The following is a 21,931-nucleotide window of genomic DNA, read 5'->3' as shown; positions in this document are numbered from 1 at the left end:
TCTCTCCCAGAGAACAATCTCAACGCACAAATGGCTGTCACCCAGAGCAGAGCTCCAGCAATGACCACCAGCACGGAGCGGCCGCTCCACGAGTCTGAGCTGGGGGAGGCTGCCAGTGTGACTCGAGGAAGACTGATGTCATGCCCTGCTCTATGATGTCACAGTGCCTTTCCCCTGCGCTGGCCATAGGATTCCCAGCATGCCCTGGTGGATACCCTGGTGGATTGTTTAGATATGGATCTCATCAAGGCAGAGGATCAAAGCTCAGAGAATTCCTCCATGTGCCACGCCAGCAAAGCAGGAAGGCGACACGGCAGAAGCCGGAAGGTTTTGGAAACCTCCGTGGACGCAAGTTTAATGAACTACTCTGAACAATAGCCAGATACAGTGTGCTTTTTTCTAACTTGAGCTGCTCAAAATGGAGCAGCTTCAGCTCCATTTTGATTTCACATCAGCAGCACTTTCAGCCTAGCAGACTTAAATACAAGAAGCATGCTCTGCTATTCATCCAGAAAAAAATAGCAATGGCATTGCCATCTAGATTTGGAGCAGCGTGGCTCCTGGGCATGGAGGAGGGCCCTGATGTACCCGTCTCGGGGCTGGGGACTCAACACCCAAATCCCACAACCCCGTCCGACCTCTGCTTCCTCCCATCCAACGAATCGTCGAATCATAGCAACACAGAATGGTTAGGGTTTGAAGGGACATTGAAGGTCATCTAGTTCCAGCCCCCCTGCTAGAGGCAGGGACACCTCCCTGTAGACCACGTTGCTCACAGCCCCATCCAGCCTGGCCTTGATTGCCTCTCGAGTGGGGCATCCACAACATCTCTGGGCAACCCGTGCCAGTCTCTCACCACCCTCCTGGTGGTGAGATAAGAATCCAAGCGATAAGAATCCAAGGGGTCTGGAACCAGACCAGGGAGGCTGAGCCGCCGTGCCTCAGGCTCTCCCTCCGTTTTCCAGCAGCTCTTGCTGTGGTTTTTTGCCGCCATTTTTCCTTCCTGGGAAGGCTCGGCTCCCTCGCTGCAGGCCTCTGCTACGAAGCTGATCCGCACAGCGTCTTTGCGGAACTGGCCCTGCTGAGGATTCCCAGTGTGCCCTGGATGCTTCCCGGCGTGCTGCAGGACTCACAGCACCTCCCTGTGTGCTCTGGGGGATGCTGCACTACCTCAGCAGGATGTGGGCTCCCACTCGGGACGTGCTCTCTCCCCCTGGGGCATGGCTGGCTGTGGGCACCTGCAGCCACCGGTGCCTCTTCTCCCCCGGCCCAGGGCCCTTCCTCCTCCCCAGGCGCGTGCCCCCAAAACCTACACAGCAGCACTCTCCTGCACCAACGCCTTTCGTGCTGCCGCTCTCCCGGACCCACTGCCACCACAATGACACAGGCTGCAGGAGTGATGATTTTATTTATCGCATGCACGCTTGAAAATGGAGGTGATGATCCCGGAGATGTTGGCATGCGCTCAGTGGAAGATGTTGTTGTCATCAAGGAGTTTTCTGCTCACGAACCTTTGGTGGACTGAGGCGTGGGGGATTTTGGCAAGGTGGGAATGTAGGCAGCTCTGTTCCTCGCCTCTTTTTTCCTGCTCCTGTAGGAGAAATGACCGAGTATATTGCTGTTATTTGCATGGAAATGCCTGTTGGGAATTGCTCCCTCCTTCCCTGTGCTGTCCCACGCGCCCCTGGGAATTTTCCACAAACTAATCTGGGGTTGCTATGGCACGTACTCATCTCTAGAACTTGACTGGAGAGATGCATCTAAGTGTCGCATCTCTCTAGCCACGTGGGTGATCCAAAGCCACCCCCTGACAGCCAGGGCAGTTCAGACCTCTCAGGTCAGACCAGGAGGAGGGCAGGAGGCGTTCCAGGCACACAGCAGGAATTTCCACGGTGCAGCAGGGCAGAGAATGACCATGGAGGAGCATCAGAGACAAAGCGTTATCGACTGACCACAGCCCCCACTCCATGTTCCCCTGCTTTGCTGGGAGGGGAGAAGGTAGAAAAGGGTGGATGGGGAGGAAGTGTTTTTAGTTTGCTTTTAGTTCTCATTATTCTACTCCTACTAACTGGCATCAAATCCTAACTGGTATCTTCCCCGAGTTGAGCTTGTTTTGCCCAGGATGGCAGACAGTGAGACATCTCTCTATACTTAACTTGACCCACGTCCTCTTATTTTCCTTCTCCTGCTAAGGAGGGGGAGTGAGAGCAGGAGGGTGGGCACCTGACTGGCAGCCGTGGTCCACTCGCCACACCTGGACGCTTGGAGAAAAATGGAGGCCGAGCTGCCCAGGACAGACATCACTGAGTCATTCTCTTGTGCCTGGGGTTGGCTGCCTCTCTGATGCCATACATCAAGCTCAACACCCAATCTCAGTGGGAAAATGCAGTCTGTGTACACCTGGGATATACCTGCAAGTAGAGAATGTTGTCCTTGGAGATGGCTTCCATCAAGTCCTTACTGAGGGAGAGTTCGCTGTGCAGGTGGCTGGCTTCTGCCACAGCCTCATGCGGTGGAGTGCTACAGGCTGCCCTCCCGCTGCCTGTAGAATAGCACGTAGGCAGTGTCCTTGGGGTATAAAGAAGCCAGCTTGCTGACTGATTCAAAGTTGTGGGTGGAAACCGTGGCGTCGTTGAAGAAGTACCACGGGATTTCAGAGTCCAACTGCTTGCCAGAGGCCCATTTTGATGTCCCATCCCGGGGCGGTGCCTGGGGCCCGGTATCAGTGCACTCTCTGGAGAAGCAGTAGTAGTGGCCGCTCTGGGAGGTGATGCCCGAATGCACCACCACGCTGCAGAGATCGTACACGGCGGGCACGAAGGTGCTGCCCAGGTCAGCCCTGCCCTTCCCATGCCAGCAAATGTCCTCAGTTTCCTCTGGGCTGACGAGGATGGGCAGCTCGAGCACTGCAGGGATGGAGACACTGTCCAGGATCTTAATCCTCTTCATGGTCTGCGGGTCGAAGGAGAACCTCTGCCCAAGGCCTTCTTAATCTTCTCCAGAGGCTGCAGGCAGTCCAGTGAAGGCACAGAATGCAGATGGCGATCAAGGATTCTGTAAGGAGCCAGGCTCTCCTTTGCACAAGGTAGTCCCAAAGGTAGACCAGGATGGCAGGCAAGCCGTAGGCCTTCTGCTTGGTGCCTGGGGACGGCTGCTTTGGGCCCTCTGGAACGACCTTGCTGCCCTTGTACCAGACCCATCTGGGGCATCGGGAAGGTCCAAGCCAGCAGGGCCAGTAGGAGGTCAGGATCTTGGTCTCCACTGGACGCTGCTCCTCAGGAAGGAGCTGGTTTGTCTTCCAGGCCTTGATTCTGGTAGGCCAGGAGATTAGGCCAAACCAGCAGGGCCAGGTGGAGGTCTGGCTCTTGGTCCCCACTGGGTGTTGCTCCTCGGGAAGGAGCTGTTTTGTCTTCCTGCCCTCAGTCCTGTCGGGGCAGGACGTTAGGCGAAACCAGCAGAGCCAGGTGGAGGTCTGGCTCTTGGTCCCCACTGGATGCTGTTCCTCAGGAAGGACCTGGTTTCTCTTCCTCTCCTCGATCCGGTCGGAGCAGGAGGTTAGACCAAACCAGCAGGGCCAGGTGGAGGTCTGGCTCTTGGTCCTAACCAGATGCTGCTCCTCGGGAAGGACTGGGTTTGTCTTCCTTCCCTCAGTCCTGTCGGGGCAGGAGGCCAGGCCAATCCAGCAAAGCCAGGTGGAGGTCTGGCACTTGGTCTCCTCTGTACACTGCTCCTCAGGAAGGAGCTTGTTTGTCTTCTTTCCCTCAGTCCTGTCAGGGCATGAGGCTAGGCCAAGCCAGCAGGGCCAGGTGGAGGTCAGGATCTTGGTCTCCACTGGATGCTCTTCCTCAGGAAGGAGCTGGTTTCCCTTCCTCTCTTCGATCCTGTCGGAGCAGGAGGTTAGACCAAACCAGCAGGGCCAGAAGGAGGTCTGGCTCTTGGTCCTAACCAGATGCTGCTCCTCAGGAAGGAGCTGGTTTTTCTTCTTGCCCTCAGTCCTGTCGGGACAGGAGTCTAGGCCAATCCAGCAGAGCCAGGTGGCGGTCTGGCTTCTGGTCCCCACTGGATGCTGCTCCTCAGGAAGGACCGGGATCGTCTTCCTCTCCTCAGTCCTGTCGGGGCAGGTGGTGAGGCCAAACCAGCAAGGCCAGGTGGAGGTCTGGCTCTTGGTCCCCACTGGATGCTGCTCCTCAGGAACATCCAGCTTCTGGTCCCAATTCCAGACCCAGCTGAGACGGCTGACATAGCCCGGTCCATGTCCCCCAAATGGAGACATGGTCAGAGCCAAGGCCAGGATGAATGCCAGGCTGAGCTTCATCCTGTTCTCTCCCAGAGAACAATCTCAACGCACAAATGGCTGTCACCCAGAGCAGAGCTCCAGCAATGACCACCAGCACGGAGCGGCCGCTCCACGAGTCTGAGCTGGGGGAGGCTGCCAGTGTGACTCGAGGAAGACTGATGTCATGCCCTGCTCTATGATGTCACAGTGCCTTTCCCCTGCGCTGGCCATAGGATTCCCAGCATGCCCTGGTGGATACCCTGGTGGATTGTTTAGATATGGATCTCATCAAGGCAGAGGATCAAAGCTCAGAGAATTCCTCCATGTGCCACGCCAGCAAAGCAGGAAGGCGACACGGCAGAAGCCGGAAGGTTTTGGAAACCTCCGTGGACGCAAGTTTAATGAACTACTCTGAACAATAGCCAGATACAGTGTGCTTTTTTCTAACTTGAGCTGCTCAAAATGGAGCAGCTTCAGCTCCATTTTGATTTCACATCAGCAGCACTTTCAGCCTAGCAGACTTAAATACAAGAAGCATGCTCTGCTATTCTTCCAGAAAAAAATAGCAATGGCATTGCCATCTAGATTTGGAGCAGCGTGGCTCCTGGGCATGGAGGAGGGCCCTGATGTACCCATCTCGGGGCTGGGGACTCAACACCCAAATCCCACAACCCCGTCCGACCTCTGCTTCCTCCCATCCAACGAATCGTCAAATCATAGCAACACAGAATGGTTAGGGTTGGAAGGGACATTGAAGGTCATCTAGTTCCAGCCCCCCTGCTAGAGGCAGGGACACCTCCCTGTAGACCACGTTGCTCACAGCCCCATCCAGCCTGGCCTTGATTGCCTCTCGAGTGGGGCATCCACAACCTCTCTGGGCAACCCGTGCCAGTCTCTCACCACCCTCCTGGTGGTGAGATAAGAATCCAAGCGATAAGAATCCAAGGGGTCTGGAACCAGACCAGGGAGGCTGAGCCGCCGTGCCTCAGGCTCTCCCTCCGTTTTCCAGCAGCTCTTGCTGTGGTTTTTTGCCGCCATTTTTCCTTCCTGGGAAGGCTCGGTTCCCTCGCTGCAGGCCTCTGCTACGAAGCTGATCCGCACAGCGTCTTTGCGGAACTGGCCCTGCTGAGGATTCCCAGTGTGCCCTGGATGCTTCCCGGCGTGCTGCAGGACTCACAGCACCTCCCTGTGTGCTCTGGGGGATGCTGCACTACCTCAGCAGGATGTGGGCTCCCACTCGGGATGTGCTCTCTCCCCCTGGGGCATGGCTGGCTGTGGGCACCTGCAGCCACCGGTGCCTCTTCTCCCCCGGCCCAGGGCCCTTCCTCCTCCCCAGGCGCGTGCCCCCAAAACCTACACAACAGCACTCTCCTGCACCAACGCCTTTCGTGCTGCCGCTCTCCCAGACCCACTGCCACCACAATGACACAGGCTGCAGGAGTGATGATTTTATTTATCGCATGCACGCTTGAAAATGGAGGTGATGATCCCGGAGATGTTGGCATGCGCTCAGTGGAAGACGTTGTTGTCATCAAGGAGTTTTCTGCTCACGAACCTTTGGTGGACTGAGGCGTGGGGGATTTTGGCAAGGTGGGAATGTAGGCAGCTCTGTTCCTCGCCTCTTTTTTCCTGCTCCTGTAGGAGAAATGACCGAGTATATTGCTGTTATTTGCATGGAAATGCCTGTTGGGAATTGCTCCCTCCTTCCCTGTGCTGTCCCACGTGCCCCTGGGAATTTTCCACAAACTAATCTGGGGTTGCTATGGCACGTACTCATCTCTAGAACTTGACTGGAGAGATGCATCTAAGTGTCGCATCTCTCTAGCCACGTGGGTGATCCAAAGCCACCCCCTGACAGCCAGGGCAGTTCAGACCTCTCAGGTCAGACCAGGAGGAGGGCAGGAGGCGTTCCAGGCACACAGCAGGAATTTCCACGGTGCAGCAGGGCAGAGAATGACCATGGAGGAGCATCAGAGACAAAGCGTTATCGACTGACCACAGCCCCCACTCCATGTTCCCCTGCTCTGCTGGGAGGGGAGAAGGTAGAAGAGGGTGGATGGGGAGGAAGTGTTTTTAGTTTGCTTTTAGTTCTCATTATTCTACTCCTACTAACTGGCATCAAATCCTAACTGGTATCTTCCCCGAGTTGAGCTTGTTTTGCCCAGGATGGCAGACAGTGAGACATCTCTCTATACTTAACTTGACCCACGTCCTCTTATTTTCCTTCTCCTGCTAAGGAGGGGGAGTGAGAGCAGGAGGGTGGGCACCTGACTGGCAGCCGTGGCCCGCTCGCCACACCTGGACGCTTGGAGAAAAATGGAGGCCGAGCTGCCCAGGACAGACATCACCGAGTCATTCTCTTGTGGCTGGGGTTGGCTGCCTCTCTGATGCCATACATCAAGCTCAACACCCAATCTCAGTGGGAAAATGCAGTCTGTGTACACCTGGGATATACCTGCAAGTAGAGAATGTTGTCTTTGGAGATGGCTTCCATCAAGTCCTTACTGAGGGAGAGTTCGCTGTGCAGGTGGCTGGCTTCTGCCACAGCCTCATGCGGTGGAGTGCTACAGGCTGCCCTCCCGCTGCCTGTAGAATAGCACGTAGGCAGTGTCCTTGGGGTATAAAGAAGCCAGCTTGCTGACTGATTCAAAGGAGTGGGTGGAAACCGTGGCGTCGTTGAAGAAGTACCACGGGATTTCAGAGTCCAACTGCTTGCCAGAAGCCCGTTTTGGTGTCCCATCCCGGGGCGGTGCCTGGGGCCCGGTATCAGTGCACTCTCTGGAGAAGCAGTAGTAGTGGCCGCTCTGGGAGGTGATGCCCGAATGCACCACCACGCTGCAGAGATCGTACACGGCGGGCACGAAGGTGCTGCCCAGGTCAGCCGCGTCCTTCCCATGCCAGCAAATGTCCTCAGTTTCCTCTGGGCTGACGAGGATGGGCAGTTTAAGCACCGCAGGGATGGAGACACTGTCCAGGATCTTAATCCTCTTCATGGTCTGCGAGTCGAAGGAGAACCGCAGGAGTGTGAGGATGAGGTAGTGCGGGCCCTCTGTCAGCTCTGTCACCTTCTCAGCATCCTGCAAGGAAGCACATTTCTCGCAGTGGTATTGATTCCCTGCTGTCAATCTCTCCGGGGACAGAAAATAGTTGATTAAATCCGAGACGGATCGAGAGTCCTTAGGAGCGCGTGTCTGCTTCCCAAAAGCCAAGTGAGGATGTTTGGTTGTATCCACAGAGGTGCTTCTTGGTCTCCATACAGGCCTATCCGGAGGGGGGAAGGCCAACGACAGGTCTGTGAAGGCTTCTTCTCTAGAGGAGATGTTCAAACACTTCAAGCAACGAATCTTTGTCACCATTTTTCCCCCAAACATCTTCTCAATCAATGTCTTGTTGAAGGAATGACGCTCCCTGGCTTGAGACATCAAGCTGGATTCCGTCAGTTTCTGGTAGTAGATGCTCTTTCCAGTTTTCTCTTCTTCATGTAATCTTTGGCAGAAGAAAAAAGATGGCAACATAGAGCAATAAAAGCTAAAGAACGAGTTTCTACGTGTATGGTATCTGCTCTCCGCTCGTCACAGTAAACGTGTGATAGGTAACGGGTCTGTGCACACGGGTCTGATGCCAAGTGTGGTGTTGCAGAAAGCAGAGATGGTCAGTGTGCATTGACCCCACTTCCAGGGGCATCACCAGGACACTGGGGATTTGGGATTTTTAGGTGAAAGAAAGAAAGGCAAAACCAGCATTTTAAAGAGGAGGCTTGTCAGGCAAACACTTTTCCACTGAACTGGGTGCAATTTCAGAAATTTTCAAGCTGGCTTCATTTCTTACCCCCAGCTGGGCACAAACAGTTCTACGAAGAAGCCCCGGACTGGTTTTCCCATTTTTACACCAAATCTCTCAGACCTCAGCCACGTGCACCTCTCCCACGGGAGTCAGCATTTCATATTACGCTATGTCTTGGGGCCTCATCATGTCTGGGCTCCAAAATTGGAGTGCTTGCCACATACCGATTCAGCAGGTACTTGAGATACTCCGAGCAGTCCTGCTGAGCACCAGGGGTAAACCAGGGTGGCCGGGAGGCAGAGAGGAAGCTGTCGGGTGAGACGGCAGGTCGCTGGAACCGAGACGGAAAAACACATTTAATCCACTGGATCTCACTTCATATAGGAGAAGACTTGCTTCGTTTGCTGCATCCAGCACTGAAAGGATGAACGTCAGCCCTGCTGAACATCCTTTTGCTGGACTGTCATGAGGAGAAGAGCTTCTATGTGCTCACTTTTACCAACGCCTGTCACTCAGGTACTCATATGAACTATCCATGCATTTATTTCATCATTCAGTTTCAAAATGGTTTGTGCTCCTGACCCAGAGACGTCTACCTAATTCAGCCTGAACTGAATTTGATCCTTAATTTGATACCAAGTCCATTTAAGAAAAAAAAAATCCACTCGACTTCCACCCATCCTTCTGATCACTGCAGGCAGGTAATCTGCATTACTGGATGATGTAATCAGTGCCATTCGGCAATTGTTGTCTAATTAATATGCTGAAAGGCCCATCATTGGCTGGAGAAATGACTTTAAGTGCTGGCCCAAAAGAAAAATAACTAGAGGGATTACAGGAAATTACTGGGAAGTTATTAACTGCGAGCTACACAGCAAGCAAGTCTGCTAATGCATCAAACACACCGTAACCTGCTTTGAACAAACAGGCTCTTTTACGACCAAATACTCCTCAAGTTAAGATGTTCTCGATATTACCCCCTGAAAGTGATCTGTAATGGATCTGTAATGGTGCAGCACCACAATGTAACGAGCCAGGGTTGCCAGTCAAGTCTTGGGAAATGGAGAGGTACAGGAAAGTGGGTCAACAGCAAGTGAAAATTCAAAGCTGTGTCTCTGGGGGACAGACGGGTGTTTTCACAAATGGACCTGGACATGACCCATCTGGAGTCACTCACGTTAAATTTCAGGCTGGTGAAGAAAGCGCTCGTAATTAATCTGTTTGTGGGTTAATTTGTTTTACTTTCCCTCGGATACAAAAGATTCATAACATCTGGAATCCAAGGGTTTGTTGCTCGTGTAGCTTTTGGTCTTTGGTTTTTTGGTCTGCCAAAGCTAATTTTAAGGCATTTTCTACTGATTGACTGCAGTTTGCAGTGAGGCAAGGGGACAAACATGTTACTCGGGTCTTCTTCCTTGCTGCACAGCAAGAAACAGAAAGTGCTGTTTTACACCAACAGGCTTTTCAGTTGGCCACGCATATAAACTATTACCAAATGGATTTCATTGTCAAAACTATTAGTTATTGTGTCCGTCAAAGCCAGGATGGACAGAGGCAGCCTGGTGTGAACACAGCTCACTTTCATGGATGACAGGAGCTGCAGACTCACTTTGCCTCCTCCACCCCCAAAATTAGCCTCTTTCCTGTCAACAAAATTTGCCCCATTACAAAAATGCACCCAGATCCACAACTCCTTATCAGCACATCGGAGCTGATGCAGGAAGCAACTTGGAGACGAGCCATTCCACGGCCGACAGGCCAAACAAATAACTAGAACATGAAATAATTACCTGACTGTGCTCCAAAAGTGCAAAGAGCGACCGGAGTTTTGTCATCAGGGGCTGGGAGATGCCCCCACTTAAATTCAACACCGAATGCCGAAAGCTGCAAAAGACAACAAGAGATGCAAACCAAGATGGACAATTAGAGTGGAAAGCACAATGCCAGGGCAGAGAGCAACCCTGGAGCAGTCCTAAGTGGGAACAAGGGAGCAACAACTCACTCCGAAGCCATGAAAAGAGCCTGGATGACACTGTTCACGTAGCAAGTGTTTCCCATGTTAATTAAGCCAGTCTTCCCTTTCTCTGATTTGCAGGCCAGGGGTGGGTAGAAGCAGGCCGGCTCATTCTTCTGGGAGGTCCCAGCATTTGGTCCCAAGAGATGTTTAATCGGGTCTTCCTCTGGAGCTGGAAGAGCCTTGGAAAGAGAGATCAGTGACACCAATCGTTATCTTTCTGATGGGCAAATGCAAAGCTCCTCTGCAGGAGGTGTTCGTGGCACAGCTTATCCTCATGCTCTTCACCTCGAGTACTGTCTGCAGTTTTGGGCCCCTCATTACAAGAAGGACATTGAGGCCCTGGAACGGGTCCAGAGAAGGGCAATGGAACTGGTGAGAGGTCTGGAGCACAAGTCTTAGAAGGAGCGGCTGAGGAAGCTGGGATTGTTTAGTCTGGAGAAGAGGAGGCTCAGAGGAGACCTCATTGCACTCCACAAGTTCCCGAAGGGAGGTTGTGATGAGGAGGGGTTTGGCCTCTTCTCCCAGGCAACAAACAGGACCCGAGGAAATGGCCGCAAGTTGCGCCCGGGGAGATTTAGATTAGACACAAGGAAAAACTTTTTCTCTCAGGGAGTTGTCAGGCGCTGGAATGGATTGTGCAGGAAGGTGGTGGAGTCTGTTTGTCCTGTACCCAGGAAGCGAAAGGGCATGGGCACAGTGAAAGGGATGCAGGCTGGTTTTGCAGAGTATCACCCTGCAGGGCTCCGATTATAACAGAGCATTGCCAGCCTCGCAGGACTGCTCGGGGCAGCCGGCGGGGCTCACGCCACCTCTGGCATGGCCCTGCTTTGCACAGAGGTCTCCCACTGTGTGACAGCCCCATGGCTGGCAAGTCCCTGGGGAGAACTTATGGGCCTCTGGTGGTCTGCTTCCCTTGGATGTCCTCACGAATATGGTTCCCTGCTCCCCAGCCATGGTACCCTCCCTGCACAATGCATCTCCATCGCTCACCTCTGCCCAAGGCCTTCTTAATCTTCTCCAGAGGCTGCAGGCAGTCCAGTGAAGGCACAGAATGCAGATGGCGATCAAGGATTCTGTAAGGAGCCAGGCTCTCCTTTGCACAAGGTAGTCCCAAAGGTAGAACAGGATGGCAGGCAAGCCGTAGGCCTTCTGCTTGGTGCCTGGGGACGGCTGCTTTGGGCCCTCTGGAACGACCTTGCTGCCCTTGTACCAGACCCATCTGGGGCATCGGGAAGGTCCAAGCCAGCAGGGCCAGTAGGAGGTCAGGATCTTGGTCTCCACTGGACGCTGCTCCTCAGGAAGGAGCTGGTTTGTCTTCCAGGCCTTGATTCTGGTAGGCCAGGAGATTAGGCCAAACCAGCAGGGCCAGGTGGAGGTCTGGCTCTTGGTCCCCACTGGGTGTTGCTCCTCGGGAAGGAGCTGTTTTGTCTTCCTGCCCTCAGTCCTGTCGGGGCAGGACGTTAGGCGAAACCAGCAGAGCCAGGTGGAGGTCTGGCTCTTGGTCCCCACTGGATGCTGTTCCTCAGGAAGGACCTGGTTTCTCTTCCTCTCCTCGATCCGGTCGGAGCAGGAGGTTAGACCAAACCAGCAGGGCCAGGTGGAGGTCTGGCTCTTGGTCCTAACCAGATGCTGCTCCTCGGGAAGGACTGGGTTTGTCTTCCTTCCCTCAGTCCTGTCGGGGCAGGAGGCCAGGCCAATCCAGCAAAGCCAGGTGGAGGTCTGGCACTTGGTCTCCTCTGTACACTGCTCCTCAGGAAGGAGCTTGTTTGTCTTCTTTCCCTCAGTCCTGTCAGGGCATGAGGCTAGGCCAAGCCAGCAGGGCCAGGTGGAGGTCAGGATCTTGGTCTCCACTGGATGCTCTTCCTCAGGAAGGAGCTGGTTTCCCTTCCTCTCTTCGATCCTGTCGGAGCAGGAGGTTAGACCAAACCAGCAGGGCCAGAAGGAGGTCTGGCTCTTGGTCCTAACCAGATGCTGCTCCTCAGGAAGGAGCTGGTTTTTCTTCTTGCCCTCAGTCCTGTCGGGACAGGAGTCTAGGCCAATCCAGCAGAGCCAGGTGGCGGTCTGGCTTCTGGTCCCCACTGGATGCTGCTCCTCAGGAAGGACCGGGATCGTCTTCCTCTCCTCAGTCCTGTCGGGGCAGGTGGTGAGGCCAAACCAGCAAGGCCAGGTGGAGGTCTGGCTCTTGGTCCCCACTGGATGCTGCTCCTCAGGAACATCCAGCTTCTGGTCCCAATTCCAGACCCAGCTGAGACGGCTGACATAGCCCGGTCCATGTCCCCCAAATGGAGACATGGTCAGAGCCAAGGCCAGGATGAATGCCAGGCTGAGCTTCATCCTGTTCTCTCCCAAAGAACAATCTCAACGCACAAATGGCTGTCACCCAGAGCAGAGCTCCAGCAATGACCACCAGCACGGAGCGGCCGCTCCACGAGTCTGAGCTGGGGGAGGCTGCCAGTGTGACTCGAGGAAGACTGATGTCATGCCCTGCTCTATGATGTCACAGTGCCTTTCCCCTGCGCTGGCCATAGGATTCCCAGCATGCCCTGGTGGATACCCTGGTGGATTGTTTAGATATGGATCTCATCAAGGCAGAGGATCAAAGCTCAGAGAATTCCTCCATGTGCCACGCCAGCAAAGCAGGAAGGCGACACGGCAGAAGCCGGAAGGTTTTGGAAACCTCCGTGGACGCAAGTTTAATGAACTACTCTGAACAATAGCCAGATACAGTGTGCTTTTTTCTAACTTGAGCTGCTCAAAATGGAGCAGCTTCAGCTCCATTTTGATTTCACATCAGCAGCACTTTCAGCCTAGCAGACTTAAATACAAGAAGCATGCTCTGCTATTCTTCCAGAAAAAAATAGCAATGGCATTGCCATCTAGATTTGGAGCAGCGTGGCTCCTGGGCATGGAGGAGGGCCCTGATGTACCCGTCTCGGGGCTGGGGACTCAACACCCAAATCCCACAACCCCGTCCGACCTCTGCTTCCTCCCATCCAACGAATCGTCAAATCATAGCAACACAGAATGGTTAGGGTTGGAAGGGACATTGAAGGTCATCTAGTTCCAGCCCCCCTGCTAGAGGCAGGGACACCTCCCTGTAGACCACGTTGCTCACAGCCCCATCCAGCCTGGCCTTGATTGCCTCTCGAGTGGGGCATCCACAACCTCTCTGGGCAACCCGTGCCAGTCTCTCACCACCCTCCTGGTGGTGAGATAAGAATCCAAGCGATAAGAATCCAAGGGGTCTGGAACCAGACCAGGGAGGCTGAGCCGCCGTGCCTCAGGCTCTCCCTCCGTTTTCCAGCAGCTCTTGCTGTGGTTTTTTGCCGCCATTTTTCCTTCCTGGGAAGGCTCGGTTCCCTCGCTGCAGGCCTCTGCTACGAAGCTGATCCGCACAGCGTCTTTGCGGAACTGGCCCTGCTGAGGATTCCCAGTGTGCCCTGGATGCTTCCCGGCGTGCTGCAGGACTCACAGCACCTCCCTGTGTGCTCTGGGGGATGCTGCACTACCTCAGCAGGATGTGGGCTCCCACTCGGGATGTGCTCTCTCCCCCTGGGGCATGGCTGGCTGTGGGCACCTGCAGCCACCGGTGCCTCTTCTCCCCCGGCCCAGGGCCCTTCCTCCTCCCCAGGCGCGTGCCCCCAAAACCTACACAACAGCACTCTCCTGCACCAACGCCTTTCGTGCTGCCGCTCTCCCAGACCCACTGCCACCACAATGACACAGGCTGCAGGAGTGATGATTTTATTTATCGCATGCACGCTTGAAAATGGAGGTGATGATCCCGGAGATGTTGGCATGCGCTCAGTGGAAGACGTTGTTGTCATCAAGGAGTTTTCTGCTCACGAACCTTTGGTGGACTGAGGCGTGGGGGATTTTGGCAAGGTGGGAATGTAGGCAGCTCTGTTCCTCGCCTCTTTTTTCCTGCTCCTGTAGGAGAAATGACCGAGTATATTGCTGTTATTTGCATGGAAATGCCTGTTGGGAATTGCTCCCTCCTTCCCTGTGCTGTCCCACGTGCCCCTGGGAATTTTCCACAAACTAATCTGGGGTTGCTATGGCACGTACTCATCTCTAGAACTTGACTGGAGAGATGCATCTAAGTGTCGCATCTCTCTAGCCACGTGGGTGATCCAAAGCCACCCCCTGACAGCCAGGGCAGTTCAGACCTCTCAGGTCAGACCAGGAGGAGGGCAGGAGGCGTTCCAGGCACACAGCAGGAATTTCCACGGTGCAGCAGGGCAGAGAATGACCATGGAGGAGCATCAGAGACAAAGCGTTATCGACTGACCACAGCCCCCACTCCATGTTCCCCTGCTCTGCTGGGAGGGGAGAAGGTAGAAGAGGGTGGATGGGGAGGAAGTGTTTTTAGTTTGCTTTTAGTTCTCATTATTCTACTCCTACTAACTGGCATCAAATCCTAACTGGTATCTTCCCCGAGTTGAGCTTGTTTTGCCCAGGATGGCAGACAGTGAGACATCTCTCTATACTTAACTTGACCCACGTCCTCTTATTTTCCTTCTCCTGCTAAGGAGGGGGAGTGAGAGCAGGAGGGTGGGCACCTGACTGGCAGCCGTGGCCCGCTCGCCACACCTGGACGCTTGGAGAAAAATGGAGGCCGAGCTGCCCAGGACAGACATCACCGAGTCATTCTCTTGTGGCTGGGGTTGGCTGCCTCTCTGATGCCATACATCAAGCTCAACACCCAATCTCAGTGGGAAAATGCAGTCTGTGTACACCTGGGATATACCTGCAAGTAGAGAATGTTGTCTTTGGAGATGGCTTCCATCAAGTCCTTACTGAGGGAGAGTTCGCTGTGCAGGTGGCTGGCTTCTGCCACAGCCTCATGCGGTGGAGTGCTACAGGCTGCCCTCCCGCTGCCTGTAGAATAGCACGTAGGCAGTGTCCTTGGGGTATAAAGAAGCCAGCTTGCTGACTGATTCAAAGGAGTGGGTGGAAACCGTGGCGTCGTTGAAGAAGTACCACGGGATTTCAGAGTCCAACTGCTTGCCAGAAGCCCGTTTTGGTGTCCCATCCCGGGGCGGTGCCTGGGGCCCGGTATCAGTGCACTCTCTGGAGAAGCAGTAGTAGTGGCCGCTCTGGGAGGTGATGCCCGAATGCACCACCACGCTGCAGAGATCGTACACGGCGGGCACGAAGGTGCTGCCCAGGTCAGCCGCGTCCTTCCCATGCCAGCAAATGTCCTCAGTTTCCTCTGGGCTGACGAGGATGGGCAGTTTAAGCACCGCAGGGATGGAGACACTGTCCAGGATCTTAATCCTCTTCATGGTCTGCGAGTCGAAGGAGAACCGCAGGAGTGTGAGGATGAGGTAGTGCGGGCCCTCTGTCAGCTCTGTCACCTTCTCAGCATCCTGCAAGGAAGCACATTTCTCGCAGTGGTATTGATTCCCTGCTGTCAATCTCTCCGGGGACAGAAAATAGTTGATTAAATCCGAGACGGATCGAGAGTCCTTAGGAGCGCGTGTCTGCTTCCCAAAAGCCAAGTGAGGATGTTTGGTTGTATCCACAGAGGTGCTTCTTGGTCTCCATACAGGCCTATCCGGAGGGGGGAAGGCCAACGACAGGTCTGTGAAGGCTTCTTCTCTAGAGGAGATGTTCAAACACTTCAAGCAACGAATCTTTGTCACCATTTTTCCCCCAAACATCTTCTCAATCAATGTCTTGTTGAAGGAATGACGCTCCCTGGCTTGAGACATCAAGCTGGATTCCGTCAGTTTCTGGTAGTAGATGCTCTTTCCAGTTTTCTCTTCTTCATGTAATCTTTGGCAGAAGAAAAAAGATGGCAACATAGAGCAATAAAAGCTAAAGAACGAGTTTCTACGTGTATGGTATCTGCTCTCCGCTCGTCACAGTAAACGTGTGATAGGTAACGGGTCTGTGCACACGGGTCTGATGCCAAGTGTGGTGTTGCAGAAAGCAGAGATGGTCAGTGTGCATTGACCCCACTTCCAGGGGCATCACCAGGACACTGGGGATTTGGGATTTTTAGGTGAAAGAAAGAAAGGCAAAACCAGCATTTTAAAGAGGAGGCTTGTCAGGCAAACACTTTTCCACTGAACTGGGTGCAATTTCAGAAATTTTCAAGCTGGCTTCATTTCTTACCCCCAGCTGGGCACAAACAGTTCTACGAAGAAGCCCCGGACTGGTTTTCCCATTTTTACACCAAATCTCTCAGACCTCAGCCACGTGCACCTCTCCCACGGGAGTCAGCATTTCATATTACGCTATGTCTTGGGGCCTCATCATGTCTGGGCTCCAAAATTGGAGTGCTTGCCACATACCGATTCAGCAGGTACTTGAGATACTCCGAGCAGTCCTGCTGAGCACCAGGGGTAAACCAGGGTGGCCGGGAGGCAGAGAGGAAGCTGTCGGGTGAGACGGCAGGTCGCTGGAACCGAGACGGAAAAACACATTTAATCCACTGGATCTCACTTCATATAGGAGAAGACTTGCTTCGTTTGCTGCATCCAGCACTGAAAGGATGAACGTCAGCCCTGCTGAACATCCTTTTGCTGGACTGTCATGAGGAGAAGAGCTTCTATGTGCTCACTTTTACCAACGCCTGTCACTCAGGTACTCATATGAACTATCCATGCATTTATTTCATCATTCAGTTTCAAAATGGTTTGTGCTCCTGACCCAGAGACGTCTACCTAATTCAGCCTGAACTGAATTTGATCCTTAATTTGATACCAAGTCCATTTAAGAAAAAAAAAATCCACTCGACTTCCACCCATCCTTCTGATCACTGCAGGCAGGTAATCTGCATTACTGGATGATGTAATCAGTGCCATTCGGCAATTGTTGTCTAATTAATATGCTGAAAGGCCCATCATTGGCTGGAGAAATGACTTTAAGTGCTGGCCCAAAAGAAAAATAACTAGAGGGATTACAGGAAATTACTGGGAAGTTATTAACTGCGAGCTACACAGCAAGCAAGTCTGCTAATGCATCAAACACACCGTAACCTGCTTTGAACAAACAGGCTCTTTTACGACCAAATACTCCTCAAGTTAAGATGTTCTCGATATTACCCCCTGAAAGTGATCTGTAATGGATCTGTAATGGTGCAGCACCACAATGTAACGAGCCAGGGTTGCCAGTCAAGTCTTGGGAAATGGAGAGGTACAGGAAAGTGGGTCAACAGCAAGTGAAAATTCAAAGCTGTGTCTCTGGGGGACAGACGGGTGTTTTCACAAATGGACCTGGACATGACCCATCTGGAGTCACTCACGTTAAATTTCAGGCTGGTGAAGAAAGCGCTCGTAATTAATCTGTTTGTGGGTTAATTTGTTTTACTTTCCCTCGGATACAAAAGATTCATAACATCTGGAATCCAAGGGTTTGTTGCTCGTGTAGCTTTTGGTCTTTGGTTTTTTGGTCTGCCAAAGCTAATTTTAAGGCATTTTCTACTGATTGACTGCAGTTTGCAGTGAGGCAAGGGGACAAACATGTTACTCGGGTCTTCTTCCTTGCTGCACAGCAAGAAACAGAAAGTGCTGTTTTACACCAACAGGCTTTTCAGTTGGCCACGCATATAAACTATTACCAAATGGATTTCATTGTCAAAACTATTAGTTATTGTGTCCGTCAAAGCCAGGATGGACAGAGGCAGCCTGGTGTGAACACAGCTCACTTTCATGGATGACAGGAGCTGCAGACTCACTTTGCCTCCTCCACCCCCAAAATTAGCCTCTTTCCTGTCAACAAAATTTGCCCCATTACAAAAATGCACCCAGATCCACAACTCCTTATCAGCACATCGGAGCTGATGCAGGAAGCAACTTGGAGACGAGCCATTCCACGGCCGACAGGCCAAACAAATAACTAGAACATGAAATAATTACCTGACTGTGCTCCAAAAGTGCAAAGAGCGACCGGAGTTTTGTCATCAGGGGCTGGGAGATGCCCCCACTTAAATTCAACACCGAATGCCGAAAGCTGCAAAAGACAACAAGAGATGCAAACCAAGATGGACAATTAGAGTGGAAAGCACAATGCCAGGGCAGAGAGCAACCCTGGAGCAGTCCTAAGTGGGAACAAGGGAGCAACAACTCACTCCGAAGCCATGAAAAGAGCCTGGATGACACTGTTCACGTAGCAAGTGTTTCCCATGTTAATTAAGCCAGTCTTCCCTTTCTCTGATTTGCAGGCCAGGGGTGGGTAGAAGCAGGCCGGCTCATTCTTCTGGGAGGTCCCAGCATTTGGTCCCAAGAGATGTTTAATCGGGTCTTCCTCTGGAGCTGGAAGAGCCTTGGAAAGAGAGATCAGTGACACCAATCGTTATCTTTCTGATGGGCAAATGCAAAGCTCCTCTGCAGGAGGTGTTCGTGGCACAGCTTATCCTCATGCTCTTCACCTCGAGTACTGTCTGCAGTTTTGGGCCCCTCATTACAAGAAGGACATTGAGGCCCTGGAACGGGTCCAGAGAAGGGCAATGGAACTGGTGAGAGGTCTGGAGCACAAGTCTTAGAAGGAGCGGCTGAGGAAGCTGGGATTGTTTAGTCTGGAGAAGAGGAGGCTCAGAGGAGACCTCATTGCACTCCACAAGTTCCCGAAGGGAGGTTGTGATGAGGAGGGGTTTGGCCTCTTCTCCCAGGCAACAAACAGGACCCGAGGAAATGGCCGCAAGTTGCGCCCGGGGAGATTTAGATTAGACACAAGGAAAAACTTTTTCTCTCAGGGAGTTGTCAGGCGCTGGAATGGATTGTGCAGGAAGGTGGTGGAGTCTGTTTGTCCTGTACCCAGGAAGCGAAAGGGCATGGGCACAGTGAAAGGGATGCAGGCTGGTTTTGCAGAGTATCACCCTGCAGGGCTCCGATTATAACAGAGCATTGCCAGCCTCGCAGGACTGCTCGGGGCAGCCGGCGGGGCTCACGCCACCTCTGGCATGGCCCTGCTTTGCACAGAGGTCTCCCACTGTGTGACAGCCCCATGGCTGGCAAGTCCCTGGGGAGAACTTATGGGCCTCTGGTGGTCTGCTTCCCTTGGATGTCCTCACGAATATGGTTCCCTGCTCCCCAGCCATGGTACCCTCCCTGCACAATGCATCTCCATCGCTCACCTCTGCCCAAGGCCTTCTTAATCTTCTCCAGAGGCTGCAGGCAGTCCAGTGAAGGCACAGAATGCAGATGGCGATCAAGGATTCTGTAAGGAGCCAGGCTCTCCTTTGCACAAGGTAGTCCCAAAGGTAGAACAGGATGGCAGGCAAGCCGTAGGCCTTCTGCTTGGTGCCTGGGGACGGCTGCTTTGGGCCCTCTGGAACGACCTTGCTGCCCTTGTACCAGACCCATCTGGGGCATCGGGAAGGTCCAAGCCAGCAGGGCCAGTAGGAGGTCAGGATCTTGGTCTCCACTGGACGCTGCTCCTCAGGAAGGAGCTGGTTTGTCTTCCAGGCCTTGATTCTGGTAGGCCAGGAGATTAGGCCAAACCAGCAGGGCCAGGTGGAGGTCTGGCTCTTGGTCCCCACTGGGTGTTGCTCCTCGGGAAGGAGCTGTTTTGTCTTCCTGCCCTCAGTCCTGTCGGGGCAGGACGTTAGGCGAAACCAGCAGAGCCAGGTGGAGGTCTGGCTCTTGGTCCCCACTGGATGCTGTTCCTCAGGAAGGACCTGGTTTCTCTTCCTCTCCTCGATCCGGTCGGAGCAGGAGGTTAGACCAAACCAGCAGGGCCAGAAGGAGGTCTGGCTCTTGGTCCTAACCAGATGCTGCTCCTCGGGAAGGACTGGGTTTGTCTTCCTGCCCTCAGTCCTGTCGGGGCAGGAGGCCAGGCCAATCCAGCAAAGCCAGGTGGAGGTCTGGCTCTTGGTCCCCACTGGATGCTCTTCCTCAGGAAGGAGCTGGTTTCCCTTCCTCTCTTCAATCCTGATGGGACAGGAGGTTAAGCCAAACCAGCAGGGCCAGGTGGAGGTCTGGCACTTGGTCTCCTCTGTACACTGCTCCTCAGGAAGGAGCTTGTTTGTCTTCTTTCCCTCAGTCCTGTCAGGGCATGAGGCTAGGCCAAGCCAGCAGGGCCAGGTGGAGGTCAGGATCTTGGTCTCCACTGGATGCTCTTCCTCAGGAAGGAGCTGGTTTCCCTTCCTCTCTTCGATCCTGATGGGACAGGAGGTTAAGCCAAACCAGCAGGGCCAGGTGGAGGTCTGGCACTTGGTCTCCTCTGTACACTGCTCCTCACGAAGGAGCTTGTTTGTCTTCTTTCCCTCAGTCCTGTCAGGGCATGAGGCTAGGCCAAGCCAGCAGGGCCAGGTGGAGGTCTGGCTCTTGGTCCCCACTGGATGCTCTTCCTCAGGAAGGAGCTGGTTTCCCTTCCTCTCTTCGATCCTGTCGGAGCAGGAGGTTAGACCAAACCAGCAGGGCCAGAAGGAGGTCTGGCTCTTGGTCCTAACCAGATGCTGCTCCTCAGGAAGGAGCTGGTTTTTCTTCTTGCCCTCAGTCCTGTCGGGACAGGAGTCTAGGCCAATCCAGCAGAGCCAGGTGGCGGTCTGGCTTCTGGTCCCCACTGGATGCTGCTCCTCAGGAAGGACCGGGATCGTCTTCCTCTCCTCAGTCCTGTCGGGGCAGGTGGTGAGGCCAAACCAGCAAGGCCAGGTGGAGGTCTGGCTCTTGGTCCCCACTGGATGCTGCTCCTCAGGAACATCCAGCTTCTGGTCCCAATTCCAGACCCAGCTGAGACGGCTGACATAGCCCGGTCCATGTCCCCCAAATGGAGACATGGTCAGAGCCAAGGCCAGGATGAATGCCAGGCTGAGCTTCATCCTGTTCTCTCCCAGAGAACAATCTCAACGCACAAATGGCTGTCACCCAGAGCAGAGCTCCAGCAATGACCACCAGCACGGAGCGGCCGCTCCACGAGTCTGAGCTGGGGGAGGCTGCCAGTGTGACTCGAGGAAGACTGATGTCATGCCCTGCTCTATGATGTCACAGTGCCTTTCCCCTGCGCTGGCCATAGGATTCCCAGCATGCCCTGGTGGATACCCTGGTGGATTGTTTAGATATGGATCTCATCAAGGCAGAGGATCAAAGCTCAGAGAATTCCTCCATGTGCCACGCCAGCAAAGCAGGAAGGCGACACGGCAGAAGCCGGAAGGTTTTGGAAACCTCCGTGGACGCAAGTTTAATGAACTACTCTGAACAATAGCCAGATACAGTGTGCTTTTTTCTAACTTGAGCTGCTCAAAATGGAGCAGCTTCAGCTCCATTTTGATTTCACATCAGCAGCACTTTCAGCCTAGCAGACTTAAATACAAGAAGCATGCTCTGCTATTCTTCCAGAAAAAAATAGCAATGGCATTGCCATCTAGATTTGGAGCAGCGTGGCTCCTGGGCATGGAGGAGGGCCCTGATGTACCCGTCTCGGGGCTGGGGACTCAACACCCAAATCCCACAACCCCGTCCGACCTCTGCTTCCTCCCATCCAACGAATCGTCAAATCATAGCAACACAGAATGGTTAGGGTTGGAAGGGACATTGAAGGTCATCTAGTTCCAGCCCCCCTGCTAGAGGCAGGGACACCTCCCTGTAGACCACGTTGCTCACAGCCCCATCCAGCCTGGCCTTGATTGCCTCTCGAGTGGGGCATCCACAACCTCTCTGGGCAACCCGTGCCAGTCTCTCACCACCCTCCTGGTGGTGAGATAAGAATCCAAGCGATAAGAATCCAAGGGGTCTGGAACCAGACCAGGGAGGCTGAGCCGCCGTGCCTCAGGCTCTCCCTCCGTTTTCCAGCAGCTCTTGCTGTGGTTTTTTGCCGCCATTTTTCCTTCCTGGGAAGGCTCGGTTCCCTCGCTGCAGGCCTCTGCTACGAAGCTGATCCGCACAGCGTCTTTGCGGAACTGGCCC

General features: G+C 53.7%; 3 protein-coding genes across 3 annotated transcripts; all 3 read right to left on the bottom strand.

The window, feature by feature from the left end:
- Window positions 1-2: 2 nt before the first annotated feature.
- Window positions 3-4,816, bottom strand: LOC149920342 (uncharacterized). The gene is made up of 2 exons (XM_090134130.1): window positions 2,412-4,816; window positions 3-1,591 (listed from the first exon to the last, which is right to left on the bottom strand). The coding sequence occupies exon 1, from the start codon at window positions 4,313-4,315 to the stop codon at window positions 2,936-2,938; it is 1,380 nt and encodes a 459-aa protein (XP_089990256.1). The 5' UTR covers window positions 4,316-4,816; the 3' UTR covers window positions 3-1,591; window positions 2,412-2,935.
- Window positions 4,817-5,426: 610 nt separating this feature from the next.
- LOC149920341 (uncharacterized) lies at window positions 5,427-13,431 on the bottom strand. The gene is given in 7 exon segments (XM_090134129.1): window positions 5,427-5,911; window positions 6,732-6,855; window positions 6,857-7,762; window positions 8,284-8,390; window positions 9,850-9,943; window positions 10,062-10,255; window positions 11,067-13,431. Coding segments are annotated over 7 exon segments (2,895 nt in total). The 5' UTR covers window positions 12,411-13,431; the 3' UTR covers window positions 5,427-5,785.
- A 90-nt stretch (window positions 13,432-13,521) lies between these two features.
- On the bottom strand, window positions 13,522-20,847 carry LOC149920340 (uncharacterized). The gene is given in 8 exon segments (XM_090147336.1): window positions 13,522-14,006; window positions 14,827-14,950; window positions 14,952-15,857; window positions 16,379-16,485; window positions 17,945-18,038; window positions 18,157-18,350; window positions 19,162-19,957; window positions 20,108-20,847. Coding segments are annotated over 8 exon segments (3,087 nt in total). The 3' UTR covers window positions 13,522-13,880.
- Between the last annotated feature and the right edge of the window lie 1,084 nt (window positions 20,848-21,931).

Source organism: Phasianus colchicus, chromosome 1, assembly GCF_987193195.1.
Source record: "Phasianus colchicus chromosome 1, bPhaCol1.hap1.1, whole genome shotgun sequence".
In the NCBI taxonomy this organism is placed as follows: Eukaryota; Metazoa; Chordata; class Aves; order Galliformes; family Phasianidae; genus Phasianus; species Phasianus colchicus.
The sequence above is the reverse complement of the archived record's forward strand: the minus strand, read 5'-3'. Positions and strand labels throughout refer to the sequence as shown.